Consider the following 22,573-nt stretch of genomic DNA (forward strand, 5'->3'; position numbering starts at 1 on the left):
GGGAGGGAAAAGTGAGGGAGAGGGAGAGCAGGCAGACAAATTGAGGGAGTCTTTAACAGCACAACCTTAAAGGTGTGGAACACTGAAATAAACATTTTTTTAATGATTATTTTTGATTATAACTGGTCACTCTGAGTTTTTCGTGCAGGTTGAACATTAACATAGTCTCCTACACCTATCTCCTGCTTTAGCTTCAGATAGAAGATAGATGGTGAAACTCTAGGATTTGTAAAGCCTGACAGATCTACGTTAAGGGAGTCGCTTGGACCCACACATATTGGCTCAAAACAGGGAATGCTGCATTTTTAGCCCTCAGGAATCAGCATTGAACGTCTCGGCTAGCAGAAGCTAACTGTTAGCATTAGCAACTCGACCACACGGCAGAAGCTCCTCCAGGCTTGTGTTGTTTGTAGAGGTAAAACATCCATGTCGCAGAGCAAACAGTGTTAGTGGCTGTTATCCAGTCCAAGGTGAGATGTCCAAACTTCAGGAAATAAGAGTCTAAATCCTGCTGCAGCTGACTTGTCCATGCTGATCCAGGAGTTTCTGGGCATTTTTTCCCCTGAGTACAACTTGCAAGGCATTCATTCCTTCCAGAGACCGCTGCAAATGTATTAATTAAATGGGTGTTTAAAGTTAGCTGGGATCATTTAGCGATTGTCACAAAAAGGTGGATTGTAGCAATAAGTTCTGATTACTATTTTATAATTGAATTTTACTTTAAATCCCAGTAAAATGATCTTGACATTTCTTTGTGTTTTTCTGCAGGCGAGCCATTCATGAGCCGGAGGCCCCTCAGCAGCTTATGGGACAGGAGGAATCAGAACTACAACTTAACCAAGAGCTGGAGGGGAGTCTGACAATACCTTCACATCCAAACCAACAGGGGAGGCTGTCACCCCTCCTAGCTTCAGGTAGAAGAAAAATCTATTTAAATGTGTTATTTTCTATTGCAGTGGTTCCCAAACTTATTTAGCCGCGCACCCCTTCTATGTCCCGACCATGTCGACGCACCCCCCCAGCCCCCACATCGGGGCATCTCTCTCTCTCTCTCTCTCTCTCTCTCTCTCTCTCTCTCTCTCTCTCTCTCTCTCTCTCTATATATATATATATATATATATATATATATATACATATAATATATATATATAAAATATATATATATAATATATATATATTATATATATATATATATATATATATATATATATATATATCAGATGTCAAGCTAAACAGACAGGGTTAAAAAAATTCCCCATCACTTTCATTTTTTAAATAGTAATTAATAAACATTCGATACCATTACAATTTCCTTTGATTTCATTTTAAATAAATATTTAGAGTGCCCAGGTAGCACATAAACAATGCAATTTAACGGTTTTCTTAAAGTAGGAACGTTTAACCTGTGCGGCCAGAGCGCTCTCCTTCCTTCTGCTCTGCGTAAACCTGAGCTGATCACCTACTTGTGCGTAATCAAATGTCAATAGGGGACAAGATATAGCCATGATGTTCACTTTTACCTCAGACCGACTTATTGCTGTTTTATGGTGTGGCTGAATCTGCGATCCGCTGTCATGCGGATTGGAATTACAAATGCTGCAGTAACAGGACTTGTGGTCAGGTTCATGAGGAGTCACTGGCTGTAGCGGACCCGACTCATCCCAGAAGCTAATATCTTAATATGACCTTGAATGAAAAATAACCTCTTAAAAGTTTTTATCACGGTGGAGGCAGCGTTCATTTCTGCCTTCAGTCTGACGGCGCGCCGGAGTTAAAGCAGCGTGCGCGCTTATTGAATCTGTGTGTGCGCGCGCGCGCGGCACAGCCGCTCAAGTCACCACGTCTCGTTATTGGCGCTATTTAAACCAATGTTGTAAAATTACTTCTGCCCAGCCCAGATGTGCTCACTTGTGCACCCGTGAGCCGTCGTGGTTCTGCTGGAACGCGTCTGACCTCTGACAGACGCACTCTGAACTTCAGATCTTCAGCGCGCTGTTAATAGCCTGAATGGGATTCATTTCTTGTTATTTTGTTACATCCACACTGTTCTGTGTGTGAGGTTTACAATGTCAGAACACCTGCATGAGACAGGGTGTTAATTACAATCTGCCAGAATGACTCGCCACCTTCAGATTCCTCCAACACCATTAAAAATGATCAAATACGGAACATATCAGCGTGCGCAGGCCAGAGTGCTGAAGCTCGGCGCATTGTTATTATGAAGCTAGGGCACATGTGGAGGACACGCGCGCGCGCGCAAAAATATACTTGTTTTCAATTACATTTATTGGGCCCACTTACTTTTTCTTTGGCCCACCCACAAATGAGTTTCTACGCTAATGGTGACATATGACAGACTTCTCTTAGCTCCGCAGCCATTACACTTTTCACCTCGCGCACCCCCTAGCGGCAGCTCGTGCACCCCTGGGGGTGCGCGCACCACACTTTGGGAATCCCTGTTCTATTGCATCAAGAAAACTGTTCCATTTCCTGCAATCTGCAGATAAAACCTGATGCTTCATAATTCTGGGAGCCTTTATAAAATCACTACAGACACACAAATAGCCACAGAAATTAAATGTGTCTTTGATAGGTACTTTATTTCATACCACCATGTGTTCCACTAAAGCGGCAGCACTCCACCCAGCAGGGTCTGCAAAAACTCAATGTCCCATTATGTGAAATAATTACTGACTCAGGAGGATATTAGAAAAATAAAACTAGTTCATATTTTACGTGAGTGCAGTAAGATCATGGGACAAAAGGAAAAGTCTTTTAGAAAAAGAAGGATTAATATTAATAAGTTGAAAAATGTTTATTCTAAGGTTATTGTGGGAGAAAAAGGAAAGTTGTTTCTTTACAAGATTTTACAATTAGATTTTTTTTCTTTTAGCTACATACTTTTAATCTTAGGAAGAAAAGCAAATTAAAAAACCTCTAAATGAACACGATAAGGGACCTTTTATTGCGCTACGTTGTTTTAACATCACAAAGTGTTCCAGCAAATTTAACAATTACCAATTTGCTTCAGTTTATTCCTTAAACATGAAGCCATGTCTCCATGCATCATTAAAGTCCCCAGCTGCATGCCACCAGGACCATCTGCTTTTTTACTTCACTCTATAATATTAAACATAACTGTAATATACAAAATTGTATTTTTCTATTTTGTTTCACCCTGCAACTGATTGTCCAGCCATGCACATGGAAGTCCATGCATGCTTTAATATATTCTGCATTGATACTTTCTCTTTTTGCACCCTGTGGCTGAACCATAACCTAATCACCCATGGCCTGCTTTTGTTTTTAGGTAAACATGAATTATTTTAGGAACCTAACACTTTCTTTCTTCTGTCTTGGACATCCCTTTCTACAGATCATGCCAGACCTAACCACGTTGATTTCTATAATAATAAAACCTCATACCTTCTGGAACTTATCGCTTATTTAAAAGTGCTCAAAGAGACATTGTGTCGTTTTCACCGTTGAACTCTGGAAATATCCATCAAAATGTTTTTGAAAATGAAATGATTCCCAGTTGTTGAAAACTATTCACAGCTTTGTAACGTATAACCACAAAAATCTGGTCTAAAATACATGTGAGCGGGTCCAAGTCTGTGGGCGACGCCAAATTAGATGCAATGTTTCCTTCTATGGAAGCCCATGAGGAAAAAATGCATTTACTGATTTGTAACAAATGGTTAACTTTCATCATTCATGAACATTTGTTTTACACATTCACCTCCTCACTTGCTGCCAGCCATGACAGGGAGTCTGATGTGTTTGTCATTTTGCTGGAGGTAGCGCTCCCAAGGAATTTTGACCCTAATGGCTATCCGTTGGTAAGGTCCTACTTTTACACAAAAATATGCTTGCTTGCTATGATTTGGGTATGTACTACCCACTATCGCCAGGAAAAACACACGCCGTCACTTTAAGTAGTTAAACTTCAGTGCTGGCTGTGGCAAAACTACGAGATGATTTAACCTGCAGCTCAATGTACGGAAGTCTAAAAGGACCACTGAAAAATATTAGTTGAGCTTTTCTTCCTAGAATTCTGACTTGATAATTAAAGTCAGAATTATTTTTCTCTCTTTTTTTTTCTTTGAGTGACCATAATCCTCTTCTGTATTAGTGTAAGATGCACATTAGACAAAAAAAACAAAACAATGTTTGAACATTTGAGCGCACCTGCATGAAAACCACACCGATTATGTCACGGTGGTTCGACCCAAGATGCGGAAATCCCCAGAACGACTCAAGGCAGGAGAGGTTTTAAAGAAAATAATTCCTTTATTTAAGGAGGAGGCGCCCAAATCCAAAGCACAAAAATAAGATTAACTCTCAACAACTAACTGAAAACTCAAAAACAAACAAAAGCTCACACATGAGCACAGCCTCGGGAAACTCGAGAGGGGCACGAACACCGCAGACAGATACGACAACGAACCAACAAACACTGAGGGACAAGACAGGGCTTTTAACTCAGAGGGAAGCAATCAGGGGAACAGGTGACAGGTGTGAGGTGTGAGGTCTGGAGGGAGGACTGGTGAAATCAATTAACTAAATGGGAAGGGAAAACCCAAGCAGAGGGGAAGATAATCAAAACCTATAAAACACTAAATAACTAGACCAAGAAACTAAGGGCAGAAATAAACCACTAATAACTAGAGCGGTGAGGAGGACTGGTGCAAACGAATGGGAATACAAGGGAGTGACAAGGAGGAAAACATGAGGGAAGCCTAGAGGGAGCTGGGGAACACAAGAAGACACATGAGGAGAACCCGAGGAAGAACAGGAGGGGGCCGGGGACCAAGGGGACACAGAACATGACACATTAACTTGAAGAAGAAAGATATATTGTACATGAGATTGGCCACACAATGACTGCATTTCAACATGAGATATTTACACAAAACAGTTGTTTAAAACTTTTAATAAAAAAATGGAACGGCAACAAATACGATGCAATTTCATAAATGATTGTGTTTGTGTATTTTTATTTGTATTTTTTTCATAGGGAAGTTGGAAAATTCGGAAAGTCTGAGGTTGTCTCCGAATATCCGGAGAGACCGCTCGCCGTCCCGCAGGAGTCCTTCGCCTTTTGGAATGGGCAAAAACCGAGATAGTGTCAGTTCTTGTCCTGAGATGGTGGGGCCCATGGTGAGCGTTTACACACTTTGGGGATTGGAAAAAAATTATAAAGCTCTTTGAAAAGCTGAATTTTTGTCGACATGTTTGTTTTTCAGGCAAACAAGGAAGCCAAAAAGAGCAACACGAAAGGTAAAACATTTGACTGCTTAAAAATTATTTTTTTACTGAAGATAAATGAAACTGAAACGGTAAAGCTGCTGTAGTAATACGTGGTCGTATATGACAAAAGAAACCTGTAAATTAAATTGAAATTTCAAAATCCTAAAACAAAAACATCGGGCCAAGTTAAGTCAACATGTTTCTGTCATTTTTGCAGCGTTTGATCAACGGGGTCAATGATCCTCGATAAAAATATATAGAAATGATTTAAGAAAAGTTAAATCCGTTCATGTTTCCTTTACTTTTCTATGCGTGTTTGCATGAATGACACCAGCTGTCAGCCGGCGCCGTGTGTCCTGCCGAGATCTGACTCATCCCGACTGTAACGGCTGGCTTTGGAAGAAGAGGAAGGAGAGCGGCGTCTTCATCACCCACAAGTGGCAGCGCTTCTGGTTCGTCCTCTCAGGGCCGAGACTTTACTGGTTCAACGGGCAGCTGGTGAGAAAAACATGGGACAATTTATACTTTAGTGCTTAGTTTATGAATCTGAAAGTACACTGCGGTGTGTGTGTGTGTGTATGAATCGCTTGTTGTTGTCCTGTTTAGGATGAGAAGGCAGAAGGGCTCCTGAATATAGCCAGCTACAACTTAGAGAGCGCTGGAGAACACAAACGAAAATAGTAAGAAATTTTTATCCATGAACTTATTATTCTGGTGTTTCAGCACAAAACCTGAACACACACACACACACACACACACACACACACACACACACACACACACACACACACACACACACACACACACACACGGTGTCTAACATCTGTGAAGCTTCAGCTATTAGCTGCTGTATAGTCAGTGGGTTTGGCTCAGCGGTTCAGATTGGGCCAGACAGGAAATCAAACACAGCAGCAGTGTGAAGCATCTGATACTGTAACTTTCAAAATAAAAGAGCTCTGAGCTAAGAAGCCCGTGACACCTCCTTGGTCGAGGTAAAGAGAACAGAGAATTAGCCACAGACATTTTGACGCGTGCTGCCCTCTTCCTTCTTGGCGAAATCACGCTGGACTTTCCTGTGATGTCACAATCTCATGGGACCAGCTGCGTGGCACGCATTCACAGCCGCTGTACTTGTGACACGCTCCCAGTAGGAAAGGAAGCACCACTAAAGTTGAGGTGAAAACTCATGCATGTGGGTTGTGCCCACATGCATGATCTGCCAAAGACGGATGGGCAGCAGCGGTGGAGGTGGCGCCTCCACCGCTGCTGCCTTCAGTTCCCCGTTCAACTGAAGGATCTGTTGGCCTGGAAGGGCCTCAGGTGAGGAGTGTTCCTACATGGTACTTTCATAAATAAATATGGACACAAAACACACACATTCCATTACAGACGGACAAACACACACATACATACATGAAATCACAATTATTTAATGATTAATTCCATTCACATGACTTGTGTTTCTTGTGTTTGCATTTGCGAGTTTTGTTTTTTATTTTCAGATTTCTGCTTCTCACCGTAATCCCAACCTTCTTTTCTTTCCACCAGCGTTTTCCAAATGCGCCATCCGAAGTTTCAAAACTTCATCTTTGCTGCTGAGGACACCAAAGACCTGCGCAAGTAAGCTGGAGCCGGGATGCATTTAATAATCATCTCTGAGAAACAAAACAAGACTCTCATGATAACGTAATCCGCCTGGATTGTGTTTGGTGCATCATCCTTATAAAATGCCATTATTCATTTGTTTCTTCCTTATATAAAAGATAAAATCATGTTTTAATTGCTGCCGGCATGCGCTGCCTCCTGCTGCTCAGCATTTTAGATCCTGTCAGTAACATGGCTCCTGGCAACAAATCCTTTTTACATATATATTAATGTGGATTTGTGACATTTGCCTTCCCCAGGTGGATTAACGCTCTGATTACAGCCATTAAAAACCACAAGAAATCACAAGCAGATCCAGACAGCGAAGAAGGTGATAAAACTGTTCATTTAAAACACACCCAGTTATTTTTCTGCACCTTTTCAGCTGTAATCTATTCTGCACCCTCTGTGTCAACACCATGGGGATAAATAAATTACTACCATTTGTCTCATTTTTATGTTTATCAATGACCAGGGGTAAAATTTTTTAGCGCTGTTGCCATGGCTACCTTGCTGCAAAACGTTTGAGCTAACGTTTCGTTAATGTTTTAACAGAGTGTTACAGTGAGACAGACTCGGAGAGCGAAGTGTCGCCTGCGCCGTGCAGGAGAACCAAGGTCAGGGCAAAGAAAAGAGCATTATGAACACAGAAAACGTGCTGCATCTTAGTCGGACTAATGTGTGTGTGTGTGTGTGTGTGTGTGTGTGTGTGTGTGTGTGTGTGTGTGTGTGTGTGTGTGTGTGTTAGCCTCAACCTAAAGGGAAAACAAACAGAACGTCATCATCTAGTTCTACAGCAGAGGGCAGCAAAGGAGCAGGTATGTCTTCCTTTCTTACTTTTGTGTCTGGTTGTGATTTTGTTTTAAAGACTTCTCAGAAATGTTTCCTTCCTGTCATTTTGCCCCCCCCTCCCTTTTTTTTTTTTTTTTGTCTTGTCTGCATGAGAAGCTGTCCCAGAAGACGAGATGGGCCGGATGCTGAACAACATAAAGGAAGGAGGGGTGTCTCTGATAGGCCACGATCAGCCGTTCACGCAAGACCACTTCAGGAAATCTTTCATTCGGCGCAACAAGAACCCCGTCATCAACGAGAAGGCGCTCACGCTTCGGGCCCTGCAAAGTACTCTAAAGGTGAGGGGGGCTGAACCCAGCGTACGTCTCAGGTTACCTTTCTCTGTCATCAAATATTGACTCAGGTGAACTAAATGTAGCCTTTTGCATTAGCTCACTCCGTCTGTTGTCACATGTTCTTGGTTCAGGTCGTGTTTTGATGCATTTAATTAAGTTTTGAGAACTATTGCATTCTAATTTCTAGGTTTCCATTTGGAAAGTTACTCATTTGAGCTCAGCTGCATGGAGACTGAAGTTTCTTTGCTCCGCAGGCCAAAGAAGCCGAGTTGCAGCAGATCAACAAGATCCTCGACGACCCAGATCTGACAGCTGCGAAGTTCCGTCAGTGGAAGAAGCAGAACGAGGAGCTGGTTCTGGAAATCGAAAAACTGGCCAAATGCAAAGCTCCCAAAGAAGGGAAGGACGCTGCAACGGTGCAAGGCACGCCTGCTGAGGCGGTTGCCTTGGAAACTGTTGCCAAGGAGACAGCCGGCTCAGAGAGCGAAGGTGCATACAGACTGAGCCTGAGTGATGGCGAGCAGCTAGTTGACGCAGAGCCATCTGACGTGCTTCTGGAGATCCCGCCGGGCTCTCCGAGTCCCGAGACGAGCCTGGAGCTGGAACTCTCTATGGGATCGCTGGCGGAGTCCATAAACAAACATCTGAGTGAAAATTCGGCTGTGGCTGAAAATTACTTCTTCATTTAGCTTCTGCAGTTCAAAGTTCCTCTTTTTAATTTAGTTTGAAGAAGCAGAGGATGCTGTCGCCATGACGACATGATGGAGGAGCCTCCCTTCTGACTCAGTCAAGACTCTGATCCAGTTTCTCAAAGGATACAGCCAAAATCATTAGAGACATGAAGAGTTTACAGTCAGGAAAAAATAAATCTGCCAAGTGTTCAGCTTATATTTATGAAATTCTCATGACTTTTATTGAGACTTGGTGAGAATTTCTAAAGTGAGCGTGTTAAAATGTGACGTGTAAATATAGAAGGTCTCATAAACCCTGTATTTGTTTTTAACCTTAATAAAGGCACTGAACAAAGTTTTACACAACAGTCACTCCTAAAGGTTTTATTAGCCTCACTAAAAAGGTCTTTCACTGGCCTTGGAGCGCTGAAGTGGGTCGTTATTAAATATTAAGATCGATGTGGACGGAAAAGGAAAATAAATTATTTTATTTAGCTTAATTAAAGTATACATTGTGTTTTGCCATGTTGAGAATAACATTAATCCTATAGTTTGCTTCTACTTCTGTTGATTTTTATGCATTTTATTTTTTCACCTTGATGCTCTTATTCTGCAGCTCTGCACCGGATTGGCTGCTTTCAGCCACTGATCTTGTGATGTAACTCGCTGATTGTCTTTGTGGCTGAATGACCTCTCATCTACTGACTCACCGACGATCGCATCTGATACCTGTGCACGAAACGGGCGCTCGCGCCAACGAGCTTGTCGTGAAAGTGTTTAGATTTCTGCCTCGCAGCTGTGCCCGCAAGAGAAAACGGTCATTCATTAGATGCATAATGAAAATCTTTTATTTCAGAATCAATGCAGCAACAAGGAACACGAAAATGGTTATATGACATCAAATAAGATGTTTTATAGCAAAAGTAAAACCATTCATGTAAAGCCTGAAAACAAAACGCTGCTAATCTGATGTCCTCGAACAAAAATGTCATTCTTCAGACAGAAAAGGTCCAATTTCTGTGAACAGTACGAAGTTAAAAGGCATCACTAATCGATACTCGTGTCATGTTTCACTTTATATGGACGTCCATCACTTTCTATGCTGCATTCACTATGTTCACACCTGTTAATCATTTATGTTCATGGACTCCCGGCCTCTTTGTATGGATTAGTTCATCAGTGGATTCTCGTTTCTAACAGCTGACTTCATACACATCCACATCTGTTTTGCTGGTGACTTCTGGGCAGGAGCGGCAGGCAGGGCAGACGGATTGTTCCTGGCGTGATGGACAGGCTGGACATCTGGGTCGCTTGAAGCTGAACAGCAACGCGCTTCCTCCCAGCACCTGTAAGCATGAGCCCAGCCATCCGAAATAGAGCGAGCCGGCGGCGTTGAGGTTGAGTTGGGGGAAGCGGTTGCTGACCCCTCGGCTCGGATCCATCCCAAGTCTTCTGAGGTTGTGGGTGTACACGCCCAACCCGGCCAGGCTCAGAAGGCCGGCGACCACCACAAGTAGCCCGCCGGACGCTGCGACCCTTCTCAGAGGCAGGTCCATCCAGCATCGGACCCCGATGCATGCCAGAAGGATGCCAATGCCGCACAGGAACAAAGAGCTCAGCACCAGGCCCTGCACCAGTCGGACCCGTGAGTCTCTCTGGTATAAACCAGACACGGGCCAGCACTGCTTCAGTTCTGATTGCTCCACCTGTAGGCAGCTCTCCCACAGCCCGTCAGAGCGCAGCAGGAGCAAGGCCTCCGCTGACCCAGACCTGGCACCCATCCCTTGACCCTTTAGTCCTGTTCGAAGAAGAAAACCAGATCCTCCGATGTTTAGACGTGCCTTTCCCTCCCTCCACTGAGGGGTGATGGCAGCGGTGAAGACAAGAACCAGTCCCAAAGGTGCAAAGACTATCCCCATCACCATGGAGGCTGGAGTGTGCATCATTTATTCTGGAGCCCTAATTTTTCTCTCTAAACTCTCACGGCATGCAACAGATGATTCAAATGCCCTGAACGTTTTTGCTGCTTCTGCTCAACGATTTGCATGCTGCAGACCCAAAGATATGCGAGGATCTGTTCTGGAAACAAAAGAAAGAAGTTCTTCAGTGTAGAGAAATCACCAAAACATCATTTAGATTTTTAAAAGCTCCTCCCAAACCTTAGTGTTGAAGCTTTTTTGTCCTTTAGCGGCAGATTCTGCGTTCTGAGTCTGGATGAAAGAAAAATAAAAACAAGTGAGTGAAGCTTCTGTCAGTGAGGAGGGATGGTGTGAAGTAGAGGAATGGATGAACCGGTGGTGGGAATGGTTTCACTGCTCCTGCGCTGGATAGGGAACACAAAATAAAAGAGTCAATATCTCTGTTGCTAGGATACAATAACCTGGACAGCCTCAATGTGACAGCCGTGTGTGTGTGTGTGTGTGTGTGTGTGTGTGTGTGTGTGTGTGTGTGTGTGTGTGTGTGTGTGTGTGAGTGCGTGCGTGTGTGCTGTCTGACAACTAATGGTCTGATGTGACCTTGGAGGAATCCTTTTGGTTTAATAATCATGTGGGGCGAGCGTCTGAATGCAGAGTGACTCCATCTTCAGCGTCCCTGCCCAAATGAAAAATTGTCCTCAGGAAAGAGGGCATGTCCACCTGAGGAAGTGTCGTTTAGCAGAAGTCACACAGACCCAGGTAAAACACCTGAACAGCTAAGGTGGAAGCTGATTGGTGGTCTGATAAAAATTTAAAACAAACAAATTCTCTGAATTTTAGAGTTAAAAGCAACACGGTCATCATTCCATCTTTTAGTTCTTTTAAAACACTGAAAGGTTTTATTTACCTGCAACGTTTCGTTTGGAGCCACAAATGAAACGTTGCAGGTAAATAAAACCTTTCTGTGTTTTAAAAAGAACTAAAAGATGTAATTAGAATTTCAGCACAGCAAGAACACACCAAAGACGCAGTCGTCATGTTCTGAAGAATTTGTTTTCTTTCATTAGTATTGCAGAATTTAATTGATGAGCCAATAAAAATAACAAGACTGACCCTTTTATGAATTGTTACCAAGTGAGAAAATGTAGATCATTTCTTACCTTTTCATTTGAGTAAATAAAGTAGCTTTCATCAGACGTTAACAGGATTAGTGTTGAGGTAAAGTGTGTGTTTAAGACCACCTACAGAAACACACACACTATGGAAAAAGGTGGTCAAGTGCCCCCACCACACACACACACACACACACACACACACACACACACACACACACACACACACAGCTTTGCATTTGTACCTTTTTAATTTGTTTTCAGGCTTAAATTGAATAATTTTCACACAACACATCAACATGTGTATTTTAATTTCTATAATTATATTTTATTCCACTCCTGTTGTTCCGCTGCGTTACTTCACAAACAGATTAACAGCCGTGTGTCACGTTTATTTCCTTATTTGCTACTTTAGCAGAGTCATGATGAGAAACGGAGGAAATGACAGATGTGGATGTTTTTGTCTCCATCAGATGTGATCTGATTACATTCACAACGTTCTGGTAAATAAACGTCACCGTTTCTCCCTCGGACACACGCCTACCTGCGGGTTTTTGCTTCACCAAGTTTGAGTATTTTGCATTTTCAGAAAGCGTCTGCTGAATCCAGATGTTTGTTTTCCTTTAAATGGAACAAACGGGGTACAAAAGGATTTGGAAACATCTCTATGAAAACAGGCTGTGAGCTAAAATGAAGCGGATCACAGAAAACATATCAGCACATTTAGAGGAAAAGCAGACATGAGCACAGACGCAGTGAAGAGGGTTACCTACCATTCAGGAGGCGTTTTATTCATCTCACTGCAGATTCTTGGCTGCTTCGCTGCTCTGGTCTGAATCGCTAACATGTTTCCCTTTTTGGCAACAGATGGTGCATCCACCTCCTTTTGTCTGCACACTTTCCTCCCCTGCCTCTGATTTTTAATTCTCTCTCTCTCTCTGTTTATTGTCCTTGTGTCTCTTTTCCCATTTCCCCGCTTCTTCCCTGTCTGTCTGCTCCTCTCTTCCTCTGTGTGTGCCTCTCTCTTCTACATGCTGGAGAATATCTAGGACAGAGAGCCTCCAGATTTTCCTTGCTGGTGTCAATTCATGGGATGAAAGCGTCTCTGCAGAGAGCAAAGACAACTGCACATAAAGCAACATTTAGTCTCTATTATTTAATAAATAATAAAAGTTGTCTTGAGATTAGAGACACATCTGATTGTTAGTCTGAGCTGAAACCCGCATATTCATTGCAATCGACTGTTGCACCATTTTCCAGCTTGTGTTGCTTGTGGCTGTGCACATCTGCAGTAAACCTGCATATCCTGATTGTTCAACAAGTAGATTATGTTTATGTTTATTCATTTAGCAGACGCTTTTATCCAAAGCGACTTACATTATAATCTATAGGGCGTGTTGTGATCTGTGGGGGAAACCGGAGTACCCGGAGGAAACCCACGCATGCATGGGGAGAACACCATCGACATTAATATATGGACAATGGGTTTCCATAGGCTCCAATAACAAGTTTTTGTGCTGAAATGGGAGGTGGCCGTTGCCACCACCGCCATTTTGACCGTGTCACAGGTTCCGCCCAGCCCAGATAATTCCATAAAAGGGAAGAGAGGAGGAGCTGAGGGTGGGGCTGTAAGGCTGGGATCAAATGACGACACCCGGTCGAACTAGCTACAATCTAACCTAAAGCTAACCCTGGCTAACCCAAAGCTAACGCGGAGGTGGGAGCCGAGCTAACGGATGTAGCCACCTAGCTTCAACCCAACCGGAGCTAACTGTGGAACACCCATCGGCCTGAACCTCACACGAAGTTTAGGTGGAGGTTTTCGGCGCTTTTTCATGAAAAGTACCTGGATTAATAAAGTATTAAATCGGTAAGTTTATAATTTATTTCCGTAATGAAAACATATTTTGCTTTTTTGCAGAACACGCAACTCCACGCTGAAAAGGTCGCAGCCGAGCCAAGTTTTGAACCTGCAAACTTTGTGCTGCGAGGCAACAATGCTAACCACTTCGCCACCATGCAGCAGATTAATTTCTCTAATAATCAAGACAAACATACAAATCACATGAGCAACAATGTTTATTTTTGTAAAAAAAAAAAAGGGGCATTTTGTAACAAACAGGCTTGTAAAAATGAAATATGTGAATGCTTTGAAATGATGCATTAGGTAAAAGGAAATAAAATTTCTAAAAACCAAATTTCCATGTGGTTACACCATCCAGGCGGGAAATGTCAGAAGATTTGGGCTAACAAAAATGGCCAATACTAATTCTTTTTGTGGTTTTATGGGTGGAAATGTTTGACGTTTTACGTTCTGAATTCAACCTGACAATGGGCGATTAAACTTGGAAACTAACTGGAACCAACAGAAAGACGCTTTAGCTGAAGCAAACGCAGCAGGACACTTGAAAAGAAACTGGTGAGCACACTGAAAGCAGCAGGAGGGACTGAAAAGAAATGCTATAAAAGTTGCACGAAGCTCTGAAAATACAAATTGAAATTCATACACAAAAATGGTAGAAACAATGTAATATTAAAATCTATTTACAAATATGTACAAATGACGCAGCAATCAAATAATAATATTTAAAAAGTCATCAAAAAAAATTAGACCAAATGAGATTTACAAAACTTTCAGAATCTGTTTTGTCTGCAGCAAATCTGATGGTCGCAGCGGCATTAGTGCTGGTTCCGAGGCAGGACAGTTACACAGACCAGTCATGTTCATCCTTCAAATACGTCTGTCTTCATACTTCAACGAGAGTGACCTGGAACTGACCGGGGACTACCTCCGGCATCTCAATGAGGAACGCCGACTGGTTACTGTAGTGTTCGATGATGTTGTCGTCCATGTTGACGAATATCCTGCAAGAAGAAAAAATACAGCAGAAATAAAGTTACTTGGATGATTCTGGAGCCACGTTTAAAACTTTGTGCTAATCTAGAGAAAACAAGAGCCGGGGGAATAAATCGAGTCCTTGTCTGCCTCCCTTCTGATCTTTGACAGTAACCTTTAATGCTTGAACTAATCTGCGGCTCACACATTCTGCCTGCAGGGACGGGGCTGATTGAAGGTAAAAGAGAAAAAAAATAAATAAAGGAGGGAGGGAACTGCAGGGGGAATGCAACCCAACCTGTTGGCTTGGCTGCTTCCCCTACAGTGATGACGACCAGCGTGCAACAGGAAAAAAATCAAATTAAATCACAGAAAAGGTGTATAGAGGTCTTACATAAAGCTCTTTAATCTGGCATAATGTCCAGATTATCAGCAGTTTAAAAGCTTCTCAAAAGTTTGTTTCTATTGTTGGAAGACCTGAAACACCTGGGGTTGGTTTTTTTCGCCCAGATTCGTCGTTAGAGATACGCAGCTCTGAGAAAACCATCCAAACTTTTTTTTTTTCCAGAGATGTGTGACGGACCAAACCTTGATGGACAACATTGAGGCTTGTGACTGGAAGCTTGAGGCTATTTATCAAAAGAAGGCATCACCATGAATGTTGCTTCCTTGTGTTCCAACAAGGTTCGGTTATGAAAACATCGATAATTGGAAACAATCAGGGATGACTCATTGGCAGGACTTGTGAAATCTTTTCATCCATTCTTTTTTCATGAAGGAGCTGACATTCCAGAGCCAACTGAACCTACCAGCCCGGTCTGTCGGCGTGAGTTCGCTTTAGGGGGAATGAGATTAGATCTACAAACTGAACCCCGAGCACATTAGGAATTCCTACGTCAGTTAAACTCTTAATTTACTACAAGTCGGTTGTAAAGCTGCAGTGCTCGTAGGACAGCGACAAAACAATGAGAAACTCACCCTCGCTTGCACTTTTTGTAGATTCTTCCAATGGTGTCTTTTTGCAAACCGTACTTTTCGGAAATCTGAGAAGGAAACGAAACAGAAGTTAGCGCGAGCTCATTCTCGAAGGAAGGTGATCTGTTTGTGGAAAGTATAAAAAGGAAATGAAGAACGTGAGGTCTTCATCTCAAACAGGAATGCGTTCTTTTTATCTTACGACACTTACAGCATCCCGTAGACCTGAGACTGTTGGCGAGCTGAGCATGAGTGCGTCGAACACCTCCTCTGTGGCCGCCCTCACGTACAGGAGAACTAACAGAAAGCAACAACACACATTTAGCATCAAGAAAGACCAAACCTAGCAGCTACTGTCCTGACAGGACCTGAGAGCGCCCACTTACCTCTTTGTGGGTCTTCTTTGCGAGCTTGTTTGTTGGGAGGAGAGCTGCTCTGATCTCTGTCTGGATACAACCTCTTCAGAGAACTCCTGGTGGCAAAAGAAGCAACATAAACATTAGAATAAACAAACAAACAAACAACATTCAAATGTGTGTTGAAATAATGTTTTCTCCAGTTTTTACCTGTCTGCGTCATCCAGTGAGGAAGTCTAGAGACAAATAAAGAAAGAAGGTAAACCAAAGGTTAGATAAGACAAAAGACAACTTTATGTTTACGATGCTATAGCCCTCCCACTGTCTTTAAGGGTGACCCCGCGAGGAAAGTTGACCATTGAGCAGGATTGATGGTTTATCCCTTGAGGTCCACGTGGCAGGGGTGAGGAGAGAGCACCATCTCACCCCTGCCACGTGGACCCAAGGGATGAACCATCAACCCTGCTGAATGGCCAACTTTTCTCGCGGGGTCACACCTATTAGGACAGTGGGAGGGTTAAAAATGAATGCGTCTACTTCCCATGACCTCTAACTGAGACGACGAAGAGGTGCAGATAATAAACACTTAAACACACTTTTTAATGTCAAGTCATAGTGTTTCTCTTGAGCACACGTCCCTCAGAGCTCTGTAGCGTGGGAAAAGTGGCCTGCCCGGACAGCGCCCCTCTCTCTGCAGCTGTTTCAAACACTGTTGAGTGAAGCACACCGAGAGCATGGGGGCGGCGTGCCGTGGATCCGAGCTGTTATTTCTGTGTTTTCGTGCAAGCCCCCGTTGCTTCATGTCTTCGAAGTTGGAGCAGCTTAAACTTGTTCCATGGTTTCGACTCCAATTAGCTTATCTGATCTTAGGTCTGTGTTTAACCTCACTTTCGCCTGCGTTACTGACACCTACCGCCCCCCGGTTCCCAAGCAGTGTTTTTTTTTTCTTCCCCACCCTGCATACTTTCCCACAGTTTTCCCTGTTGTCTTTCCTTCACCTGCATGCAGGGATGAACACGTTTGGAGGAGAGGATGGGATAGTGAACCTACCATTCGCTGTAAGGTGGAGTAATGTGCTTCAGGGATGAAGAAAACAGGCTGGGTGATGTGGTCGTCCAGATTCTTGAAGTAGGTGCACTCGGTACCAACGGAGCCGCTCATTATCGATTTGTTAGCTGGAAGAAAAGCAGGAAAGCATATTAGATTCAACTTCCTTGGGTAGTGTAATTCTACAAAAGGAAAAAAAATAGCATTACTCACTGTTTGCATCATTACTGTTCTTCACCCTCCTCTTGGACCTCTTCCTCTCCTCGTCTCGCATCTTCCTCTCTGCACCCTGAAGACACACAAATCCGTGATTACGAAAATGGCAGCCGTCCACAAATACCAGTTTTTGCTGCTTGCACAAGAAACTGAATGAATTAACGGGCAACGTACCTTATCGCAGAAAATCTTGATCTGGCAGGCAGCTCTGTGCAGGAGCTGGTTGTTCCCCGAGCTGAAGTCATAAGTGTCAATCTGCAGGTTGAGAGGAAGACCTTTCACCCCTTTCTGAGCGGAGAAGTCTGTGCTCAGGGAGTTTATCCCAATATAAACCTGAAAAACAAGAAAGCAAGGCTTCCGCTTTAAACATTTAGGTAAAAAGTAATAGAGATTGGAATGCTTTTAAAAGGACATTTCACCTGTTAGCTTTAGCTTAGCATAGTCAATGTAAGTAAACGGTAACAGCTAGCGTTTCAATCATTCACATACAAAAAAGACACCTACTTCCTTAAACACAAATGTGGGGCTACTAGGCTCCAACCTGCTACAGTTTTTTAAGGGACAGCATAGTTGCACTAACGATGGCCGAGTACACGACAGAAGAAGAAGGTGTCTCTGGGGGCCGCTGTGTCATATCCTTGCACCTGAAACTTACAGCAGTGCGTTGTCGAAATGTAGTCCTAAGTCTAAAGCGGCTCCTGCTTCCTTCGAGTTACTTTTTATTTCCATGACTTTTTCCACTCAAAATGCTAGCTGATACCATTCGCTTACATTGTTTATGCTAAGCTAAAGCTAACAAAATACTTCCAGATTAAGAGTTTGTTGAAAAATCTTTTCACCCACTTATCTAACACTGGGTAAGATACCAAATTTCACTCAGGAATGGAATATTTCCAAATCTGAGGTGGATAAAAGAAACTGGAACGACTGCTGCTTTCCCTGTTCATAACACTCCATCAGCCCCAACACTTGTCTCCAGTTTTAGCATATTTGATGGCCTCACCTGAGCACCTTCAGGCCACAGAGCAGTTTCAGAAAAGCAGCTTCCGCCTTGTTTGGTGACAAGAGCCTTAGGGACAAACACATTTCTTGCATTCCTCCTCCTCCCTCTTCAGCCACTCCTTGTCTCATTCCCTCATTTCCCTCATAAAAATGTCACCTGTTCTGTTTCTTTTTTACTTTAGCAAATCCACCTCACGGAATGAAATCTTTTGAGATCGGTGCATTTGCAGAACTTTACCTTGGCTTCTTCGAGGGGGTTCCACACGAACGAGAGAGCGTTGAAGGCCACTTCTTCCACATTGCTGATGCCGCTGAACACTTCCTTGTAGTCGGCTGTAAAGACACAGGAGAGGAAAATTTCAGCACGAAACTCCGGGAAACTCTTTAAACGTGTAAGGCTGGAGTATATTTAGCAGTGGCGAGTGCTTTTACTTGAGCAAGCAAGGAACGTACCGATGTCGATGACCCTCTGTTTGACGGTTGGCTGGCGTGCGTGCCAGTGATTCCAGAAGCGAAGCTGCATTTCTGGGCTCTTGTCATTCTCAAACACAGCCATGATCACCGTCTAAAGTGGGAAACAAACGGATTTTAGGTTCGCTGGTGTGACACCTGCTGACATTTCCAAACGATCAGCTCTTATTTAAAGTCCCACATATTTCATCTGTTGATGCAAATCCTTCTTTTCTCGACTGACAAAGAAGCGAGCTGTAAGGAGCACCACTCCTTGTCCTCTCCTCTTTTCTTTTTTTAACACCCAGACAAACACAGCTAAGCTGAGCTGTTCTACTCTCGGGGCCTCGTTCTAACTGCTTTAGGAATAAATTGCACAAGGCAGGACGCAGTCATTTCCACCGCACTAGCCCTGAGCGCTGTGTGTCAGCAAGGTATTAGTCACTGAAGGAGCTGGCTTTAAGGGAGGGACACTAATTTGGGAAAGGCTGACTGGGTGACACGCAAAAAATGTGTTTGCTTCAAGAAAAAGAGATTTAGAAGCCTGAAGGTAAAAATAAAACAATGGATGATGAATTATTTACCCAACAACGCACGCAAACAAAAGAAAACAAAACTTTGGATGTGCCTTTTGGTTCCGTGACGCACCTTGACTTTGGTGGCAGCGAGGCAGGCGGTGCTGTCCACTCCCTGCAGAGTGATGGGGTAGAACTGGCCCTTGTTCAGGTACACCATCGGCAGGTCGCTGGACTTGTGAGAGGAAGCTGCTGGAGATCCCAGAGAGAACTGGAACTCGTTCCTGAGCCTCTCTGGTGGGGAGCTGGCGTAGGAGCCGGAGTAAACTGGGCTGGAGTTGCTTTCAGGGAACGGGTCGCTGTACGGAAGAGTCTGGAATCCACACAATTTATACTTCTTAGAAAAAGAGCAGGAAGTGGAACACAACTTTCCAGTGATGGGGGTAAACTTACATCCGTGTTTGAGTCAGTGAACGCACCGCCCTGCATCAGGACATCGAAGATGTGGCTGAACTCCTGCTTGTCGTACGTGTCGGCCACGACGCTGGTCAGGGTGGCGTACGTGTCTGAGGTGGTGGGAGCAGAAATGGGGAGGGAGGTGATGGGCTTGGGCACCAGGACTTCCTGGGAAGTGGGAATGCCGTCGGTGTAGATCTTCATGGCGTTCGCGTTGGTCTCCAATGAGACCAGATCGCTGGTGCTGGTGAGAGTCCTGCCGGGTGGAAAAGAAAACTGTTTTGAGGAGGTAACCTTTGAAGAAACTACAAATGTCAATCAGAGCTGTGATTGTGTCTCCACACACACACACACACACACACACACACACACACTCACACACACACACACACACACACAAACACACTAAAAGGTGGGCTTCAGCATCTAAGAAGGGGGTGTTTGTTTCTCTCGCTGTCCTTTGTTTGACTTTCTCTGCTGAAAGTGTTTTAAGGGGGCAACACCGTGCCCCAACAATGAACTTTTCTCACCCTAACAAGGAGGAGTGGGGAGGACCGAGAGTGGGAAAAAAAACAACAATCATCTGTTCTTGTGTTGTGAAACTCTCAGAGGGACGGTGATGATGGAGAAATGAATAGAAGCACTGGAGACTTTGTTTGACTGAAGGATTACCTGCTTATGAGTTCATGACATTCTTAAACCACGGCATTTTTCTTTTTTATTAATATTGCTGTTGCTTTTAAATACTATTAATTGAGAAAAAAAACAGTATTAAGAGTAAAAATGTGTGTTTTTTTCACATTTTTCATTAAAAGTGCTTTCTAATCTTATTTTATTTTCATCAGGAGTCCTGTTTACCAGATCCGAACATTTAAACACTCACCTCTCTGGTTTGGCGTTACAGTTGAACGTGATTGTTTTCTGCTCCTTCTGGTTCTGAAAATGCAGAAAAATAATCCACAAATAAATAAAAATTCTCTCAGGAAATAAAGTTTGGTTAAAGTTGAACAAGTGGGCATTATTTACCCTGCAGTGCTCTTGGAGCATTGTTAAAGCTGCGAGGTTGTCTCCTGGGTGGAGTCTGGGTTTGGGGGGGTTCTGCTCAAGGACAGAGTTGTCCAGGTAGGACCAGGATTCCATAAAGTAGTTGCCGTAGGGGTTGAAGCTGAAGTTCTCGTTCTGAAAGACCAGTCCCAGGGTCCTGCAAGAGGAGCAACATTGCATTTATTAGACAAGAACCTGACTTGAAAACTCAAAAGGGATGATGCTGAGGAAGCCGGTGTTTAATAATAATAATAACAATAATACATCAAACTTGTGTAGCGCTTTTTAGGTCACTCAAAGACACTTAGACGTTTGGACTCAGATTGAGTCAGGTGCAGCTGTGGCAGAGCAGAGCGGAGAAAGCTGCAGTGATTCTAGATCCTCGGAGCAGGTGTACATACTCGCCCCTTAGCATGAAAGGTTTCGATTGCAAAACCACAGAGCTGAGTAAGATGCCTCAGGAGATGCAGCCTCCAAAACGTTTTAAAGTATACAAACATGCACACACACACTTGAGGTTTTAAGCATTATCGTCCCAAATTGCACAGATTTAACACGACAGGACCTTTTCTCTATCTCATAAGCAGAAAGCCTAATCTGAGGAAAGTTCTCGTTTAATTTGTGAAATAATGAGGGGGGGGGGGGGGGGGGGTTGTGAGGATACGGTTTGTTTGGAGAGACTCGCAGTGACATTGGACTGTAAACATCATGTTAAGCCCCCTTTCAGTGTTAGTCTGAAGGAGCTAATGAACAAACAGCCTGAATAAACAGTTAATAAAATGTGCTGACAGAAGGGGAGACCAAAGCTGTGCACAGACACAACACGGGCAGAAGTGGGCAGAGTGCTCAAACTCAGAGATTGCTTTTAAAGCTGGAAAACAGCTGATTTTCATTGTTTTGGGCCAGAAGGAAATGTTTAAAACCCCTGACTAAAGCTGGTACACCTGCTCACAGGTGCACCTGTTTCCCACGATCTGCAGATGCCAAAAAAGCTGTAATACATCAAAATTAAAAGCAATCCTGCTGATTTTCTCCTCTTGATTTTCCACCGAGATGAGGTGGGATCTTTTCTAAAGTTTCGCCGTGGTGTAACTCAATGCAGCACATGCTGTCACAGCTCTCTGTGTCTGACACCTCCTGAGGAGACTCTCATTTCCCAGGATCCCTTTGTGCTCCGTGGCCTCTAGGTTAGTGACAACACAAGCCGAAACAGACCCACCATAACCACAGATCCAAATGTGTGTGCTTCACACAACGGTCCGTATCACTTTTCTCTGTAAAACACCTCGTATTAAAAATCAGGGATTTTTCACATGGGGGTCCCGTTGCAGAAAGGTTAATGGGGGGTGGGTGTTCCCATTCATCCAGACAGGAATCTGATATTATCCATTTACCGTATCACATTGAAACTGAACTGAACGCAGAAAAATACATCCAAGTGGAACAAAAACAGATCTAAATGTAAGTTTTTATTAAATATGAGGGTGGGAGAACTTACTCAGTCTCCTTGGTCATGTCTCCAGGGTCCTTTAAGTTCAAGTCTCGCTTGGTTTTAAACGCTCCTGTCTCCGAGTCAGCCAAGCAGAGGAGTTCATACGCGGGGATGAGTCAAGTGAAGTGATTTACTCTGAGCAGGCCCCATTTATTTCATGTCAGCACATAGTTCCCCTCCGCCCTCTGGTTGGCTGAGAGAGCAACAGGTGTCTGATAGGACAGGTGAGAGGAATTTGCATACTCTCAAATGAGAATGTGCAAAGAGAAGTCACTTAGCATGACAATACAAGACAGAAGTGTCTTGGATCTTTGTTTTCCAGACTAAAAGGAGGGAGACTGGGAATCTTACAGGTGTGGAAGGATTGTGAAAGGAGAGGAACTCGGCTTTAACATGTTAATCGGTTTTCACTCTCAGCTCTTCATGTCAGATGCAGTTTTGGTTTCTTCACTTCACTGAGT

General features: G+C 43.5%; 3 protein-coding genes across 4 annotated transcripts in view; 1 reads left to right on the forward strand and 2 right to left on the reverse strand.

The window, feature by feature from the left end:
* cnksr1 (connector enhancer of kinase suppressor of Ras 1) overlaps positions 1 to 9,064 on the forward strand; it is a 36,164-nt gene extending 27,100 nt beyond the window's left edge. For both annotated transcript variants that reach the window (XM_015969879.3, XM_015969881.3), the window contains 11 exons: positions 769 to 914; positions 5,021 to 5,163; positions 5,250 to 5,283; positions 5,588 to 5,751; positions 5,860 to 5,933; positions 6,802 to 6,873; positions 7,158 to 7,228; positions 7,453 to 7,514; positions 7,646 to 7,715; positions 7,846 to 8,027; positions 8,279 to 9,064. In XM_015969879.3, the coding sequence (XP_015825365.3) occupies positions 769 to 914; positions 5,021 to 5,163; positions 5,250 to 5,283; positions 5,588 to 5,751; positions 5,860 to 5,933; positions 6,802 to 6,873; positions 7,158 to 7,228; positions 7,453 to 7,514; positions 7,646 to 7,715; positions 7,846 to 8,027; positions 8,279 to 8,713 (1,453 nt within the window). In that variant the 3' untranslated portion in view covers positions 8,714 to 9,064. The remainder of the gene's footprint in view (positions 1 to 768; positions 915 to 5,020; positions 5,164 to 5,249; positions 5,284 to 5,587; positions 5,752 to 5,859; positions 5,934 to 6,801; positions 6,874 to 7,157; positions 7,229 to 7,452; positions 7,515 to 7,645; positions 7,716 to 7,845; positions 8,028 to 8,278) is intronic.
* Positions 9,065 to 9,701: 637 nt separating this feature from the next.
* Positions 9,702 to 10,768, reverse strand: cldn23l (claudin 23-like). Its single transcript, XM_015969886.3, has one exon. It carries the CDS (start codon positions 10,639 to 10,641, stop codon positions 9,889 to 9,891), a length of 753 nt encoding a protein of 250 aa, XP_015825372.3. The 5' UTR covers positions 10,642 to 10,768; the 3' UTR covers positions 9,702 to 9,888.
* Positions 10,769 to 13,784: 3,016 nt separating this feature from the next.
* On the reverse strand, positions 13,785 to 22,228 carry grhl3 (grainyhead-like transcription factor 3). Its single transcript, XM_015969887.3, has 15 exons — positions 22,119 to 22,228; positions 20,603 to 20,777; positions 20,460 to 20,512; positions 19,574 to 19,832; positions 19,254 to 19,493; positions 18,609 to 18,720; positions 18,394 to 18,488; positions 17,328 to 17,486; positions 17,151 to 17,226; positions 16,941 to 17,065; positions 16,101 to 16,126; positions 15,921 to 16,006; positions 15,746 to 15,831; positions 15,538 to 15,602; positions 13,785 to 14,588 (listed from the first exon to the last, which is right to left on the reverse strand). Exons 1-15 carry the CDS (start codon positions 22,133 to 22,135, stop codon positions 14,471 to 14,473), a joined length of 1,692 nt encoding a protein of 563 aa, XP_015825373.1. The 5' UTR covers positions 22,136 to 22,228; the 3' UTR covers positions 13,785 to 14,470.
* Between the last annotated feature and the right edge of the window lie 345 nt (positions 22,229 to 22,573).

Source organism: Nothobranchius furzeri, chromosome 18 (genome assembly GCF_043380555.1).
Source record: "Nothobranchius furzeri strain GRZ-AD chromosome 18, NfurGRZ-RIMD1, whole genome shotgun sequence".
In the NCBI taxonomy this organism is placed as follows: Eukaryota; Metazoa; Chordata; class Actinopteri; order Cyprinodontiformes; family Nothobranchiidae; genus Nothobranchius; species Nothobranchius furzeri.

What these genes read in the sequence shown, in the direction of transcription:
- cldn23l (XM_015969886.3), bottom strand. Translation starts at nt 10,641, where the DNA reads ATGATGCACACTCCAGCCTCCATGGTGATGGGGATAGTCTTTGCACCT.
- grhl3 (XM_015969887.3), bottom strand. An exon ending in TCAAGATTTTCTGCGATAAG is followed by an intron (nt 17,227 to 17,327) that starts GTACGTTGCCCG and finishes GTGTGTCTTCAG; the next exon opens with GGTGCAGAGAGGAAGATGCG. An exon ending in GAACAGTAATGATGCAAACA is followed by an intron (nt 17,066 to 17,150) that starts GTGAGTAATGCT and finishes CTTTTCTTCCAG; the next exon opens with CTAACAAATCGATAATGAGC.